Source organism: Phyllobates terribilis, unplaced genomic scaffold, assembly GCF_046119375.1.
Source record: "Phyllobates terribilis strain yellow unplaced genomic scaffold, ASM4611937v1 Scaffold_25__1_contigs__length_18738178, whole genome shotgun sequence".
NCBI lineage: Eukaryota > Metazoa > Chordata > Amphibia > Anura > Dendrobatidae > Phyllobates > Phyllobates terribilis.
The window spans coordinates 2,203,448-2,220,173 of NW_027362785.1; the positions used below are offsets into that span (position 1 = coordinate 2,203,448).

The 16,726-nt window shown below is 32.5% G+C and overlaps 1 protein-coding gene across 2 annotated transcripts in view; it reads left to right on the plus strand.

Annotated features, from left to right (window-relative positions):
• Positions 1–16,726, plus strand: part of DNAH9 (dynein axonemal heavy chain 9) — a 430,601-nt gene that overhangs the window by 288,244 nt on the left and 125,631 nt on the right. For both annotated transcript variants that reach the window (XM_073660252.1, XM_073660251.1), the window contains 2 exons: positions 2,312–2,572; positions 2,655–3,080. In XM_073660252.1, the coding sequence (XP_073516353.1) occupies positions 2,312–2,572; positions 2,655–3,080 (687 nt within the window). The remainder of the gene's footprint in view (positions 1–2,311; positions 2,573–2,654; positions 3,081–16,726) is intronic.

Sequence of the window (16,726 nt, forward strand, 5' to 3'; positions counted from 1 at the left end):
TCACAGCTACACTGCTCTCTTCTGTTGTATAATATATTCTGATGCTTTCTAATAAGCATTTTATCTCACCATGTGCTGGATTCACAGCTACACTGCTCTCTTCTGTTGTATAATATATTCTGATGCTTTCTAATAAGCATTTTATCTCACCATGTGCTGGATTCACAGCTACACTGCTCTCTTCTGTTGTATAATATATTCTGATGCTTTCTAATAAGCATTTTATCTCACCATGTGCTGGATTCACAGCTACACTTGCTCTCTTCTGTTGTATAATATATTCTGATGCTTTCTAATAAGCATTTTATCTCACCATGTGCTGAATTCACAGCTACACTGCTCTCTTCTGTTGTATAATATATTCTGATGCTTTCTAATAAGCATTTTATCTCACCATGTGCTGGATTCACAGCTACACTTGCTCTCTTCTGTTGTATAATATATTCTGATGCTTTCTAATAAGCATTTTATCTCACCATGTGCTGGATTCACAGCTACACTGCTCTCTTCTGTTGTATAATATATTCTGATGCTTTCTAATAAGCATTTTATCTCACCATGTGCTGGATTCACAGCTACACTGCTCTCTTCTGTTGTATAATATATTCTGATGCTTTCTAATAAGCATTTTATCTCACCATGTGCTGGATTCACAGCTACACTTGCTCTCTTCTGTTGTATAATATATTCTGATGCTTTCTAATAAGCATTTTATCTCACCATGTGCTGGATTCACAGCTACACTGCTCTCTTCTGTTGTATAATATATTCTGATGCTTTCTAATAAGCATTTTATCTCACCATGTGCTGGATTCACAGCTACACTTGCTCTCTTCTGTTGTATAATATATTCTGATGCTTTCTAATAAGCATTTTATCTCACCATGTGCTGGATTCACAGCTACACTTGCTCTCTTCTGTTGTATAATATATTCTGATGCTTTCTAATAAGCATTTTATCTCACCATGTGCTGGATTCACAGCTACACTGCTCTCTTCTGTTGTATAATATATTCTGATGCTTTCTAATAAGCATTTTATCTCACCATGTGCTGGATTCACAGCTACACTTGCTCTCTTCTGTTGTATAATATATTCTGATGCTTTCTAATAAGCATTTTATCTCACCATGTGCTGGATTCACAGCTACACTTGCTCTCTTCTGTTGTATAATATATTCTGATGCTTTCTAATAAGCATTTTATCTCACCATGTGCTGGATTCACAGCTACACTTGCTCTCTTCTGTTGTATAATATATTCTGATGCTTTCTAATAAGCATTTTATCTCACCATGTGCTGGATTCACAGCTACACTTGCTCTCTTCTGTTGTATAATATATTCTGATGCTTTCTAATAAGCATTTTATCTCACCATGTGCTGGATTCACAGCTACACTTGCTCTCTTCTGTTGTATAATATATTCTGATGCTTTCTAATAAGCATTTTATCTCACCATGTGCTGGATTCACAGCTACACTTGCTCTCTTCTGTTGTATAATATATTCTGATGCTTTCTAATAAGCATTTTATCTCACCATGTGCTGGATTCACAGCTACACTACTTAGCAGGCTCGGAATGGCCCACAGGAAGAACAGGGAAATATCATGGTGGGTCCCTGTGCAGTAAGGGGCCTCCAACCTCACTATATGAACAGTAGTTGGCACAATAAACTTGATTCACCATGTACAGACAATGGCAGCATCTAATCATTCAGTTACCAATCATTACTGTATAGAAGCAGGGATGAATTTCTGAATTAGGTTAATATAATATTTGCATACAGTAGGCCTCCAAAGTCAGTGTTACTGGTGGGCCCTTGGCAGCGCAGTCAGACAAAACTGCTCAGTACTTTGCTATAATGTCGGCCATGTTGCTTCAGTGTCCTAATAAATGTTTGATCTCTCTCCAAAGCTGGATTCCCAGCTACGCAGCTAATTATTGCAGTATAATGTCCTCCATTAAGCTGCTGCTGTTTTTTTAGTAGGCATTTAGTTTCACTATAGTGCTGAAATCACAGTACTGCTGTACAACACCCTCTTTGCCAAAACCATAGTGTTTTATCTTGACTCAGGGTTGGATTCACAGTTACACTGCTCAATACTGCTTTATACTTTCCTCCAAGCTGCAGGAATCCCTCAGGCCTGTGTGTGCTGCGTATGGGAGAAATCTTAGTAGCTACTCTGTACCCACTAGCTCAGAGACAACTGAAAAATACATTTACAGCTGTATGTGGGGCCAAAGTCAGGCACACATGTGCCAACGGAGGCCAAGTTACCCATGAAATGATACCAATGTCTCCCGCGACAGGTGGACGATCTGAAAGCCAAACTTGCAGCACAAGAGGTGGAGCTAAAACAGAAGAACGAGGACGCGGACAAACTGATCCAGGTTGTCGGGGTAGAGACCGAAAAGGTGGGCAAAGAGAAAGCCATGGCTGATGAAGAGGAAAAGAAGGTGGCCGTCATAGCAGAGGAGGTCGGGAAGAAGCAGAGGGACTGCGAGACGGATTTGGCTAAAGCTGAGCCGGCTTTAGTGGCAGCTCAGGAAGCCCTCAACACTCTCAACAAGGTACGACCTACTAAGTATGGAGGGTCTGCGTCTGTGTCCCCAGTGGTCTCTCTGATTCTGCACTACTCATTTGTCTTGACAGAACAATCTGACAGAGCTGAAGTCTTTCGGTTCCCCACCTTCAGCGGTCACCAATGTCACGGCAGCCGTCATGGTCCTCACCGCCCCTGGTGGCAAAGTCCCAAAGGACAGGAGCTGGAAAGCTGCCAGAGTGGTCATGGGCAAAGTCGACGGCTTCTTAGACTGCCTAATAAACTTTAATAAGGAAAATATACACGAAAACTGCATAAAAGCCATTCAGCCTTACCTGAAAGACACAGAGTTCAATCCAGAATTCATTGCCTCCAAATCCCTCGCCGCCGCTGGACTCTGCTCCTGGGTTATCAACATCGTCAAGTTCTACGAGGTTTTCTGTGAGGTGGAGCCCAAACGCCAAGCTCTGAACAAAGCCAACGCCGAACTGGCAGCCGCAGAGGAGAAACTGTCCACCATCAAAGCCAAAATAGCAGTAAGTTCTATAGACATGTATTCTCATAATACTGCCCCCTATGTACAAGAATATAACTACTATAATACTGCTCCCTATGTACAAAAATATAACTACTATAATACTGCTCCTATGTACAAGAATATAACTACTATAATACTGCTCCTATGTACAAGAATATAACTACTATAATACTGCTCCTATGTACAAGAATATAACTACTATAATACTGCCCCCTATGTACAAGAATATAACTACTATAATACTGCTCCTATGTACAAGAATATAACTACTATAATACTGCTCCTATGTACAAGAATATAACTACTATAATACTGCCCCCTATGTACAAGAATATAACTACTATAATACTGCTCCTATGTACAAGAATATAACTACTATAATACTGCTCCTATGTACAAGAATATAACTACTATAATACTGCTCCTATGTACAAGAATATAACTACTATAATACTGCTCCTATGTACAAGAATATAACTACTATAATACTGCTCCTATGTACAAGAATATAACTACTATAATACTGCTCCTATGTACAAGAATATAACTACTATAATACTGCCCCCTATGTACAAGAATATAACTACTATAATACTGCCCCCTATGTACAAGAATATAACTACTATAATACTGCTCCTATGTACAAGAATATAACTACTATAATACTGCCCCTATGTACAAGAATATAACTACTATAATACTGCCCCCTATGTACAAGAATATAACTGCTATAATACTGCCTCTATGTACAAGAATATAACTACTATAATACTGCCCCCTATGTACAAGAATATAACTACTATAATACTGCCCCCTATGTACAAGAATATAACTACTATAATACTGCTCCTATGTACAAGCATATAACTACTATAATACTGCCCCTATGTACAAGAATATAACTACTATAATACTGCCCCCTATGTACAAGAATATAACTGCTATAATACTGCCTCTATGTACAAGAATATAACTACTATAATACTGCCCCCTATGTACAAGAATATAACTACTATAATACTGCTCCCTATGTACAAGAAAATAACTACTATAATACTGCTCCTATGTACAAGAATATAACTGCTATAATACTGCCTCTATGTACAAGAATATAACTACTATAATACTGCCCCTATATACAAGAATATAACTACTATAATACTGCCCCTATATACAAGAATATAACTACTATAATACTGCCCCTATGTACAAGAATATAACTACTATAATACTGCCCCTATGTACAAGAATATAACTACTATAATACTGCCCCTATGTACAAGAATGTAACTACTATAATACTGCTCCTATGTACAAGAATATAACTACTATAATGCTGCCCCCTATGTACAAGAATATAACTAATATAATACTGCCCCTATGTACAAGAATATAACTACTATAATACTGCCCCCTATGTACAAGAATATTACTACTATAATACTGCTCCCTATATACAAGAATATAACTACTACAATACTGCCCTCTATGTACAAGAATATAACTACTATAATACTGCCCCTATGTACAAGAATATAACTACTATAATACTGCCCCCTATGTACAAGAATATAACTACTATAATACTGCTCCCTATGTATAAGAATATAACTACTATAATACTGCTCCCTATGTACAAGAATATAACTACTATAATACTGCCCCCTATGTACAAGAATATAACTACTATAATACTGCTCCCTATGTATAAGAATATAACTACTATAATACTGCCCCTATGTACAAGAATATAACTACTATAATACTGCCCCCTATGTACAAGAATATAACTACTATAATACTGCTCCTATGTACAAGAATATAACTACTATAATACTGCCCCCTATGTACAAGAATATAACTACTATAATACTGCTCCTATGTACAGGAATATAACTACTATAATACTGCCCCCTATGTACAAGAATATAGCTACTATAATACTGCTCCCTATATACAAGAATATAACTACTATAATACTGCTCCTATGTACAAGAATATAACTACTATAATACTGCTCCTTATGTACAAGAATATAACTACTATAATACTGCTCCCTATGTACAAGAATATAACTACTATAATACTGCTCCTTATGTACAAGAATATAACTACTATAATACTGCCCCTATGTACAAGAATATAACTACTATAATACTGCCCCTATGTACAAGAATATAACTACTATAATACTGCTCCTTATGTACAAGAATATAACTACTATAATACTGCTCCTTATGTACAAGAATATAACTACTATAATACTGCTCCTATGTACAAGAATATAACTACTATAATACTGCTGCTATGTACAAGAATATAACTACTATAATACTGCTCCTATGTACAAGAATATAACTACTATAATACTGCCCCCTATGTACAAGAATATAACTACTATAATACTGCTCCTATGTACAAGAATATAACTACTATAATACTGCCCCTATATACAAGAATATAACTACTATAATACTGCCCCTATATACAAGAATATAACTACTATAATACTGCCCCCTATGTACAAGAATATAACTAATATAATACTGCCCCTATGTACAAGAATATAACTACTATAATACTGCTCCCTATGTACTAGAATATAACTACTATAATACTGCTCCTATGTACAAGAATATAACTACTATAATACTGTCCCCTATGTACAAGAATATAACTACTATAATACTGCCCCCTATATACAAGAATATAACTACTATAATACTGCCCTTATGTACAAGAATATAACTACTATAATACTGCCCCCTATGTACAAGAATATAACTACTATAATACTGCTGCAATGTACAAGAATATAACTACTATAATACTGCCCCTATATACAAGAATATAACTACTATAATACTGCCCCTATATACAAGAATATAACTACTATAATACTGCCCCCTATGTACAAGAATATAACTAATATAATACTGCCCCTATGTACAAGAATATAACTACTATAATACTGCTCCCTATGTACTAGAATATAACTACTATAATACTGCTCCTATGTACAAGAATATAACTACTATAATACTGTCCCCTATGTACAAGAATATAACTACTATAATACTGCCCCCTATATACAAGAATATAACTACTATAATACTGCCCTTATGTACAAGAATATAACTACTATAATACTGCCCCCTATGTACAAGAATATAACTACTATAATACTGTCCACTATGTTCAAGAATATAACTACTATAATACTGTCCCTATGTACAAGAATATAACTACTATAATACTGCTCCTATGTACTAGAATATAACTACTATAATACTGCTCCTATGTACAAGAATATAACTACTATCATACTGCCCCCTATGTACAAGAATATAACTACTATAATACTGCCCCTATGTACAGGAATATAACTACTATAATACTACCCCTATGTACAAGAATATAACTACTATAATACTGCCCCCTATGTACAAGAATATAACAACTATAATACTGCTCCTATGTACAAGAATATAACTACTATAATACTGCTCCTATGTACAAGAATATAACTACTATAATACTGCTCCTATGTACAAGAATATAACTACTATAATACTGCCCCCTATGTACAAGAATATAACTACTATAATACTGCCCCCTATGTACAAGAATATAACTACTATAATACTGCTCCTATGTACAAGCATATAACTACTATAATACTGCCCCTATGTACAAGAATATAACTACTATAATACTGCCCCCTATGTACAAGAATATAACTGCTATAATACTGCCTCTATGTATAAGAATATAACTACAATAATACTGCCCACTATGTACAAGAATATAACTACTATAATACTGCTCCCTATGTACAAGAAAATAACTACTATAATACTGCTCCTATGTACAAGAATATAACTGCTATAATACTGCCTCTATGTACAAGAATATAACTACTATAATAGTGCCCCTATATACAAGAATATAACTACTATAATACTGCCCCTATATACAAGAATATAACTACTATAATACTGCCCCTATGTACAAGAATATAACTACTATAATACTGCCCCTATGTACAAGAATATAACTACTATAATACCGCCCCTATGTACAAGAATGTAACTACTATAATACTGCTCCTATGTACAAGAATATAACTACTATAATGCTGCCCCCTATGTACAAGAATATAACTAATATAATACTGCCCCTATGTACAAGAATATAACTACTATAATACTGCCCCCTATGTACAAGAATATTACTACTATAATACTGCTCCCTATATACAAGAATATAACTACTACAATACTGCCCTCTATGTACAAGAATATAACTACTATAATACTGCCCCTATGTACAAGAATATAACTGCTATAATACTGCCCCCTATGTACAAGAATATAACTACTATAATACTGCTCCTATGTACAAGAATATAACTACTATAATGCTGCCCCCTATGTACAAGAATATAACTAATATAATACTGCCCCTATGTACAAGAATATAACTACTATAATACTGCCCCCTATGTACAAGAATATTACTACTATAATACTGCTCCCTATATACAAGAATATAACTACTACAATACTGCCCTCTATGTACAAGAATATAACTACTATAATACTGCCCCTATGTACAAGAATATAACTACTATAATACTGCCCCCTATGTACAAGAATATAACTACTATAATACTGCTCCCTATGTATAAGAATATAACTACTATAATACTGCTCCTATGTACAAGAATATAGCTACTATAATACTGCCCCCTATGTACAAGAATATAACTACTATAATACTGCTCCTATGTACAGGAATATAACTACTATAATACTGCCCCCTATGTACAAGAATATAGCTACTATAATACTACTCCCTATATACAAAAATATAACTACTATAATACTGCCCCCTATGTACAAGAATATAACTACTATAATACTGCCCCCTATGTACAAGAATATAACTACTATAATACTGCTCCCTATGTACAAGAATATAACTACTATAATACTGCTCCTTATGTACAAGAATATAACTACTATAATACTGCTCCTTATGTACAAGAATATAACTACTATAATACTGCTCCTTATGTACAAGAATATAACTACTATAATACTGCTCCTATGTACAAGAATATAACTACTATAATACTGCTCCTATGTACAAGAATATAACTACTATAATACTGCTCCTATGTACAAGAATATAACTACTATAATACTGCCCCTATGTACAAGAATATAACTACTATAATACTGCCCCCTATGTAAAAGAATATAACTACTATAATACTGCCCCCTATGTACAAGAATATAACTACTATAATACTGCCCCTATATACAAGAATATAACTACTATAATACTGCCCCTATATACAAGAATATAACTACTATAATACTGCCCCCTATGTACAAGAATATAACTACTATAATACTGCCCCTATATACAAGAATATAACTACTATAATACTGCCCCTATATACAAGAATATAACTACTATAATACTGCCCCCTATGTACAAGAATATAACTAATATAATACTGCCCCTATGTACAAGAATATAACTACTATAATACTGCCCCTATGTACAAGAATATAACTACTATAATACTGCCCCTATGTACAAGAATGTAACTACTATAATACTGCTCCTATGTACAAGAATATAACTACTATAATACTGCCCCCTATGTACAAGAATATAACTAATATAATACTGCCCCTATGTACAAGAATATAACTAATATAATACTGCCCCTATGTACAAGAATATAACTACTATAATACTGCTCCCTATGTACTAGAATATAACTACTATAATACTGCTCCTATTTACAAGAATATAACTACTATAATACTGTCCCCTATGTACAAGAATATAACTACTATAATACTGCCCCCTATATACAAGAATATAACTACTATAATACTGCCCTTATGTACAAGAATATAACTACTATAATACTGCCCCCTATGTACAAGAATATAACTACTATAATACTGTCCACTATGTTCAAGAATATAACTACTATAATACTGTCCCTATGTACAAGAATATAACTACTATAATGCTGCTCCTATGTACTAGAATATAACTACTATAATACTGCTCCTATGTACAAGAATATAACTACTATCATACTGCCCCCTATGTACAAGAATATAACTACTATAATACTGCCCCTATGTACAGGAATATAACTACTATAATACTACCCCTATGTACAAGAATATAACTACTATAATACTGCTCCTATGTACAAGAATATAACTACTATAATACTGCTCCTATGTACAAGAATATAACTACTATAATACTGCCCCTATGTACAAGAATATAACTACTATAATACTGCCCCTATGTACAAGGATATAACTACTATAATACTGCCCCTATGTACAAGAATATAACTACTATAATACTGCTCCCTATGTACAAGAATATAACTACTATAATACTGCTCCTTATGTACAAGAATATAACTACTATAATACTGCTCCTTATGTACAAGAATATAACTACTATAATACTGCTCCTTATGTACAAGAATATAACTACTATAATACTGCTCCTATGTACAAGAATATAACTACTATAATACTGCTCCTATGTACAAGAATATAACTACTATAATACTGCCCCTATGTACAAGAATATAACTACTATAATACTGCCCCCTATGTAAAAGAATATAACTACTATAATACTGCTCCCTATGTACTAGAATATAACTACTATAATACTGCTCCTATTTACAAGAATATAACTACTATAATACTGTCCCCTATGTACAAGAATATAACTACTATAATACTGCCCCCTATGTACAAGAATATAACTACTATAATACTGCTGCAATGTACAAGAATATAACTACTATAATACTGCCCCTATATACAAGAATATAACTACTATAATACTGCCCCTATATACAAGAATATAACTACTATAATACTGCCCCCTATGTACAAGAATATAACTAATATAATACTGCCCCTATGTACAAGAATATAACTACTATAATACTGCCCCTATGTACAAGAATATAACTACTATAATACTGCCCCTATGTACAAGAATATAACTAATATAATACTGCCACTATGTACAAGAATATAACTACTATAATACTGCTCCCTATGTACTAGAATATAACTACTATAATACTGCTCCTATTTACAAGAATATAACTACTATAATACTGCCCCCTATGTACAAGAATATAACTACTATAATACTGCCCCCTATATACAAGAATATAACTACTATAATACTGCCCTTATGTACAAGAATATAACTACTATAATACTGCCCCCTATGTACAAGAATATAACTACTATAATACTGTCCACTATGTTCAAGAATATAACTACTATAATACTGTCCCTATGTACAAGAATATAACTACTATAATACTGCTCCTATGTACTAGAATATAACTACTATAATACTGCTCCTATGTACAAGAATATAACTACTATCATACTGCCCCCTATGTACAAGAATATAACTACTATAATACTGCCCCTATGTACAGGAATATAACTACTATAATACTGCCCCCTATGTACAAGAATATAACTAATATAATACTGCCCCTATGTACAAGAATATTACTACTATAATACTGCTCCCTATATACAAGAATATAACTACTACAATACTGCCCTCTATGTACAAGAATATAACTACTATAATACTGCCCCTATGTACAAGAATATAACTGCTATAATACTGCCCCCTATGTACAAGAATATAACTACTATAATACTGCTCCTATGTACAAGAATATAACTACTATAATGCTGCCCCCTATGTACAAGAATATAACTAATATAATACTGCCCCTATGTACAAGAATATAACTACTATAATACTGCCCCCTATGTACAAGAATATTACTACTATAATACTGCTCCCTATATACAAGAATATAACTACTACAATACTGCCCTCTATGTACAAGAATATAACTACTATAATACTGCCCCTATGTACAAGAATATAACTACTATAATACTGCCCCCTATGTACAAGAATATAACTACTATAATACTGCTCCCTATGTATAAGAATATAACTACTATAATACTGCCCCTATGTACAAGAATATAACTACTATAATACTGCCCCCTATGTACAAGAATATAACTACTATAATACTGCTCCTATGTACAAGAATATAACTACTATAATACTGCCCCCTATGTACAAGAATATAACTACTATAATACTGCTCCTATGTACAGGAATATAACTACTATAATACTGCCCCCTATGTACAAGAATATAGCTACTATAATACTACTCCCTATATACAAGAATATAACTACTATAATACTGCCCCCTATGTACAAGAATATAACTACTATAATACTGCCCCCTATGTACAAGAATATAACTACTATAATACTGCTCCCTATGTACAAGAATATAACTACTATAATACTGCTCCTTATGTACAAGAATATAACTACTATAATACTGCTCCTTATGTACAAGAATATAACTACTATAATACTGCTCCTTATGTACAAGAATATAACTACTATAATACTGCTCCTATGTACAAGAATATAACTACTATAATACTGCTCCTATGTACAAGAATATAACTACTATAATACTGCTCCTATGTACAAGAATATAACTACTATAATACTGCCCCTATGTACAAGAATATAACTACTATAATACTGCCCCCTATGTAAAAGAATATAACTACTATAATACTGCCCCCTATGTACAAGAATATAACTACTATAATACTGCTGCAATGTACAAGAATATAACTACTATAATACTGCCCCTATATACAAGAATATAACTACTATAATACTGCCCCTATATACAAGAATATAACTACTATAATACTGCCCCCTATGTACAAGAATATAACTAATATAATACTGCCCCTATGTACAAGAATATAACTACTATAATACTGCCCCTATGTACAAGAATATAACTACTATAATACTGCCCCTATGTACAAGAATGTAACTACTATAATACTGCTCCTATGTACAAGAATATAACTACTATAATACTGCCCCCTATGTACAAGAATATAACTAATATAATACTGCCCCTATGTACAAGAATATAACTAATATAATACTGCCCCTATGTACAAGAATATAACTACTATAATACTGCTCCCTATGTACTAGAATATAACTACTATAATACTGCTCCTATTTACAAGAATATAACTACTATAATACTGTCCCCTATGTACAAGAATATAACTACTATAATACTGCCCCCTATATACAAGAATATAACTACTATAATACTGCCCTTATGTACAAGAATATAACTACTATAATACTGCCCCCTATGTACAAGAATATAACTACTATAATACTGTCCACTATGTTCAAGAATATAACTACTATAATACTGTCCCTATGTACAAGAATATAACTACTATAATGCTGCTCCTATGTACTAGAATATAACTACTATAATACTGCTCCTATGTACAAGAATATAACTACTATCATACTGCCCCCTATGTACAAGAATATAACTACTATAATACTGCCCCTATGTACAGGAATATAACTACTATAATACTACCCCTATGTACAAGAATATAACTACTATAATACTGCCCCCTATGTACAAGAATATAACTACTATAATACTGCTCCTATGTACAAGAATATAACTACTATAATACTGCTCCTATGTACAAGAATATAACTACTATAATACTGCCCCTATGTACAAGAATATAACTACTATAATACTGCCCCTATGTACAAGGATATAACTACTATAATACTGCCCCTATGTACAAGAATATAACTACTATAATACTGCTCCCTATGTACAAGAATATAACTACTATAATACTGCTCCTTATGTACAAGAATATAACTACTATAATACTGCTCCTTATGTACAAGAATATAACTACTATAATACTGCTCCTTATGTACAAGAATATAACTACTATAATACTGCTCCTATGTACAAGAATATAACTACTATAATACTGCTCCTATGTACAAGAATATAACTACTATAATACTGCCCCTATGTACAAGAATATAACTACTATAATACTGCCCCCTATGTAAAAGAATATAACTACTATAATACTGCTCCTATGTACAAGAATATAACTACTATAATACTGCCCCTATGTACAAGAATATAACTACTATAATACTGCCCCCTATGTACAAGAATATAACTACTATAATACTGCTGCAATGTACAAGAATATAACTACTATAATACTGCCCCTATATACAAGAATATAACTACTATAATACTGCCCCTATATACAAGAATATAACTACTATAATACTGCCCCCTATGTACAAGAATATAACTAATATAATACTGCCCCTATGTACAAGAATATAACTACTATAATACTGCCCCTATGTACAAGAATATAACTACTATAATACTGCCCCTATGTACAAGAATATAACTAATATAATACTGCCCCTATGTACAAGAATATAACTACTATAATACTGCTCCCTATGTACTAGAATATAACTACTATAATACTGCTCCTATTTACAAGAATATAACTACTATAATACTGTCCCCTATGTACAAGAATATAACTACTATAATACTGCCCCCTATATACAAGAATATAACTACTATAATACTGCCCTTATGTACAAGAATATAACTACTATAATACTGCCCCCTATGTACAAGAATATAACTACTATAATACTGTCCACTATGTTCAAGAATATAACTACTATAATACTGTCCCTATGTACAAGAATATAACTACTATAATACTGCTCCTATGTACTAGAATATAACTACTATAATACTGCTCCTATGTACAAGAATATAACTACTATCATACTGCCCCCTATGTACAAGAATATAACTACTATAATACTGCCCCTATGTACAGGAATATAACTACTATAATACTGCCCCCTATGTACAAGAATATAACTAATATAATACTGCCCCTATGTACAAGAATATAACTACTATAATACTGCCCCTATGTACAAGAATATAACTACTATAATACTGCCCCTATGTACAAGAATGTAACTACTATAATACTGCTCCTATGTACAAGAATATAACTACTATAATACTGCCCCCTATGTACAAGAATATAACTAATATAATACTGCCCCTATGTACAAGAATATAACTAATATAATACTGCCCCTATGTACAAGAATATAACTACTATAATACTGCTCCCTATGTACTAGAATATAACTACTATAATACTGCTCCTATGTACAAGAATATAACTACTATAATACTGTCCCCTATGTACAAGAATATAACTACTATAATACTGCCCCCTATATACAAGAATATAACTACTATAATACTGCTCCTATGTACAAGAATATAATTACTATAATACTGCTCCCTATGTACAAGAATATAACTACTGTAATACTGCCCCTATGTACAAGAATATAACTACTGTAATACTGCCCTTATGTACAAGAATATAACTACTATAATACTGCCCCCTATGTACAAGAATATAACTACTATAATACTGTCCACTATGTTCAAGAATATAACTACTATAATACTGTCCCTTTGTACAAGAATATAACTACTATAATACTGCTCCTATGTACTAGAATATAACTACTATAATACTGCTCCTATGTACAAGAATATTACTACTATCATACTGCCCCCTATGTACAAGAATATAACTACTATAATACTGCCCCTATGTACAGGAATATAACTACTATAATACTACCCCTATGTACAAGAATATAACTACTATAATACTGCCCCCTATGTACAAGAATATAACTACTATAATACTGCTCCTATGTACAAGAATATAACTACTATAATACTGCTCCTATGTACAAGAATATAACTACTATAATACTGCCCCTATGTACAAGAATATAACTACTATAATACTGCCCCTATGTACAAGAATATAACTACTATAATACTGCCCCTATGTACAAGAATATAACTACTATAATACTGCCCCCTATGTACAAGAATATAACTACTATAATACTGCCCCTATGTACAAGAATATAACTACTATAATACTGCCCCCTATGTACAAGAATATAACTACTATAATACTGCCCCTATGTACAAGAATATAACTACTATAATACTGCTCCTATATACAAGAATATAACTACTATAATACTGCTCCTATATACAAGAATATAACTACTATAATACTGCTCCTATGTACAAGAATATAACTACTATAATACTGCTCCTATGTACAAGAATATAACTACTATAATACTGCCCCTATGTACAAGAATATAACTACTATAATACTGCGCCTATGTACAAGAATATAACTACTATAATACTGCCCCCTATGTACAAGAATATAACTACTATAATACTGCCCCTATGTACAAGAATATAACTACTATAATACTGCCCCTATGTACAAGAATATAACTACTATAATACTGCCCTCTATGTACAAGAATATAACTACTATAATACTGCCCCTATGTACAAGAATATAACTACTATAATACTGCCCTCTATGTACAAGAATATAACTACTATAATACTGCTCCCTATGTACTAGAATATAACTACTATAATACTGCTCCTATGTACAAGAATATAACTACTATAATACTGCTCCTTATGTACAAGAATATAACTACTATAATACTGCTCCTATGTACAAGAATATAACTACTATAATACTGCCCCTATGTACAAGAATATAACTACTATAATACTGCCCTCTATGTACAAGAATATAACTACTATAATACTGCTCCCTATGTACTAGAATATAACTACTATAATACTGCTCCTATGTACAAGAATATAACTACTATAATACTGCTCCTTATGTACAAGAATATAACTACTATAATACTGCTCCTTATGTACAAGAATATAACTACTATAATACTGCTCCTTATGTACAAGAATATAACTACTATAATACTGCTCCTTATGTACAAGAATATAACTACTATAATACTGCTCCTTATGTACAAGAATATAACTACTATAATACTGCTCCTTATGTACAAGAATATAACTAATATAATACTGTCCACTATGTTCAAGAATATAACTACTATAATACTGTCCCTATGTACAAGAATATAACTACTATAATACTGCTCCTATGTACTAGAATATAACTACTATAATACTGCTCCTATGTACAAGAATATAACTACTATCATACTGCCCCCTATGTACAAGAATATAACTACTATAATACTGCCCCTATGTACAGGAATATAACTACTATAATACTACCCCTATGTACAAGAATATAACTACTATAATACTGCCCCCTATGTACAAGAATATAACTACTATAATACTGCTCCTATGTACAAGAATATAACTACTATAATACTGCTCCTATGTACAAGAATATAACTACTATAATACTGCCCCTATGTACAAGAATATAACTACTATAATACTGCCCCTATGTACAAGGATATAACTACTATAATACTGCCCCTATGTACAAGAATATAACTACTATAATACTGCTCCCTATGTACAAGAATATAACTACTATAATACTGCTCCTTATGTACAAGAATATAACTACTATAATACTGCTCCTTATGTACAAGAATATAACTACTATAATACTGCTCCTTATGTACAAGAATATAACTACTATAATACTGC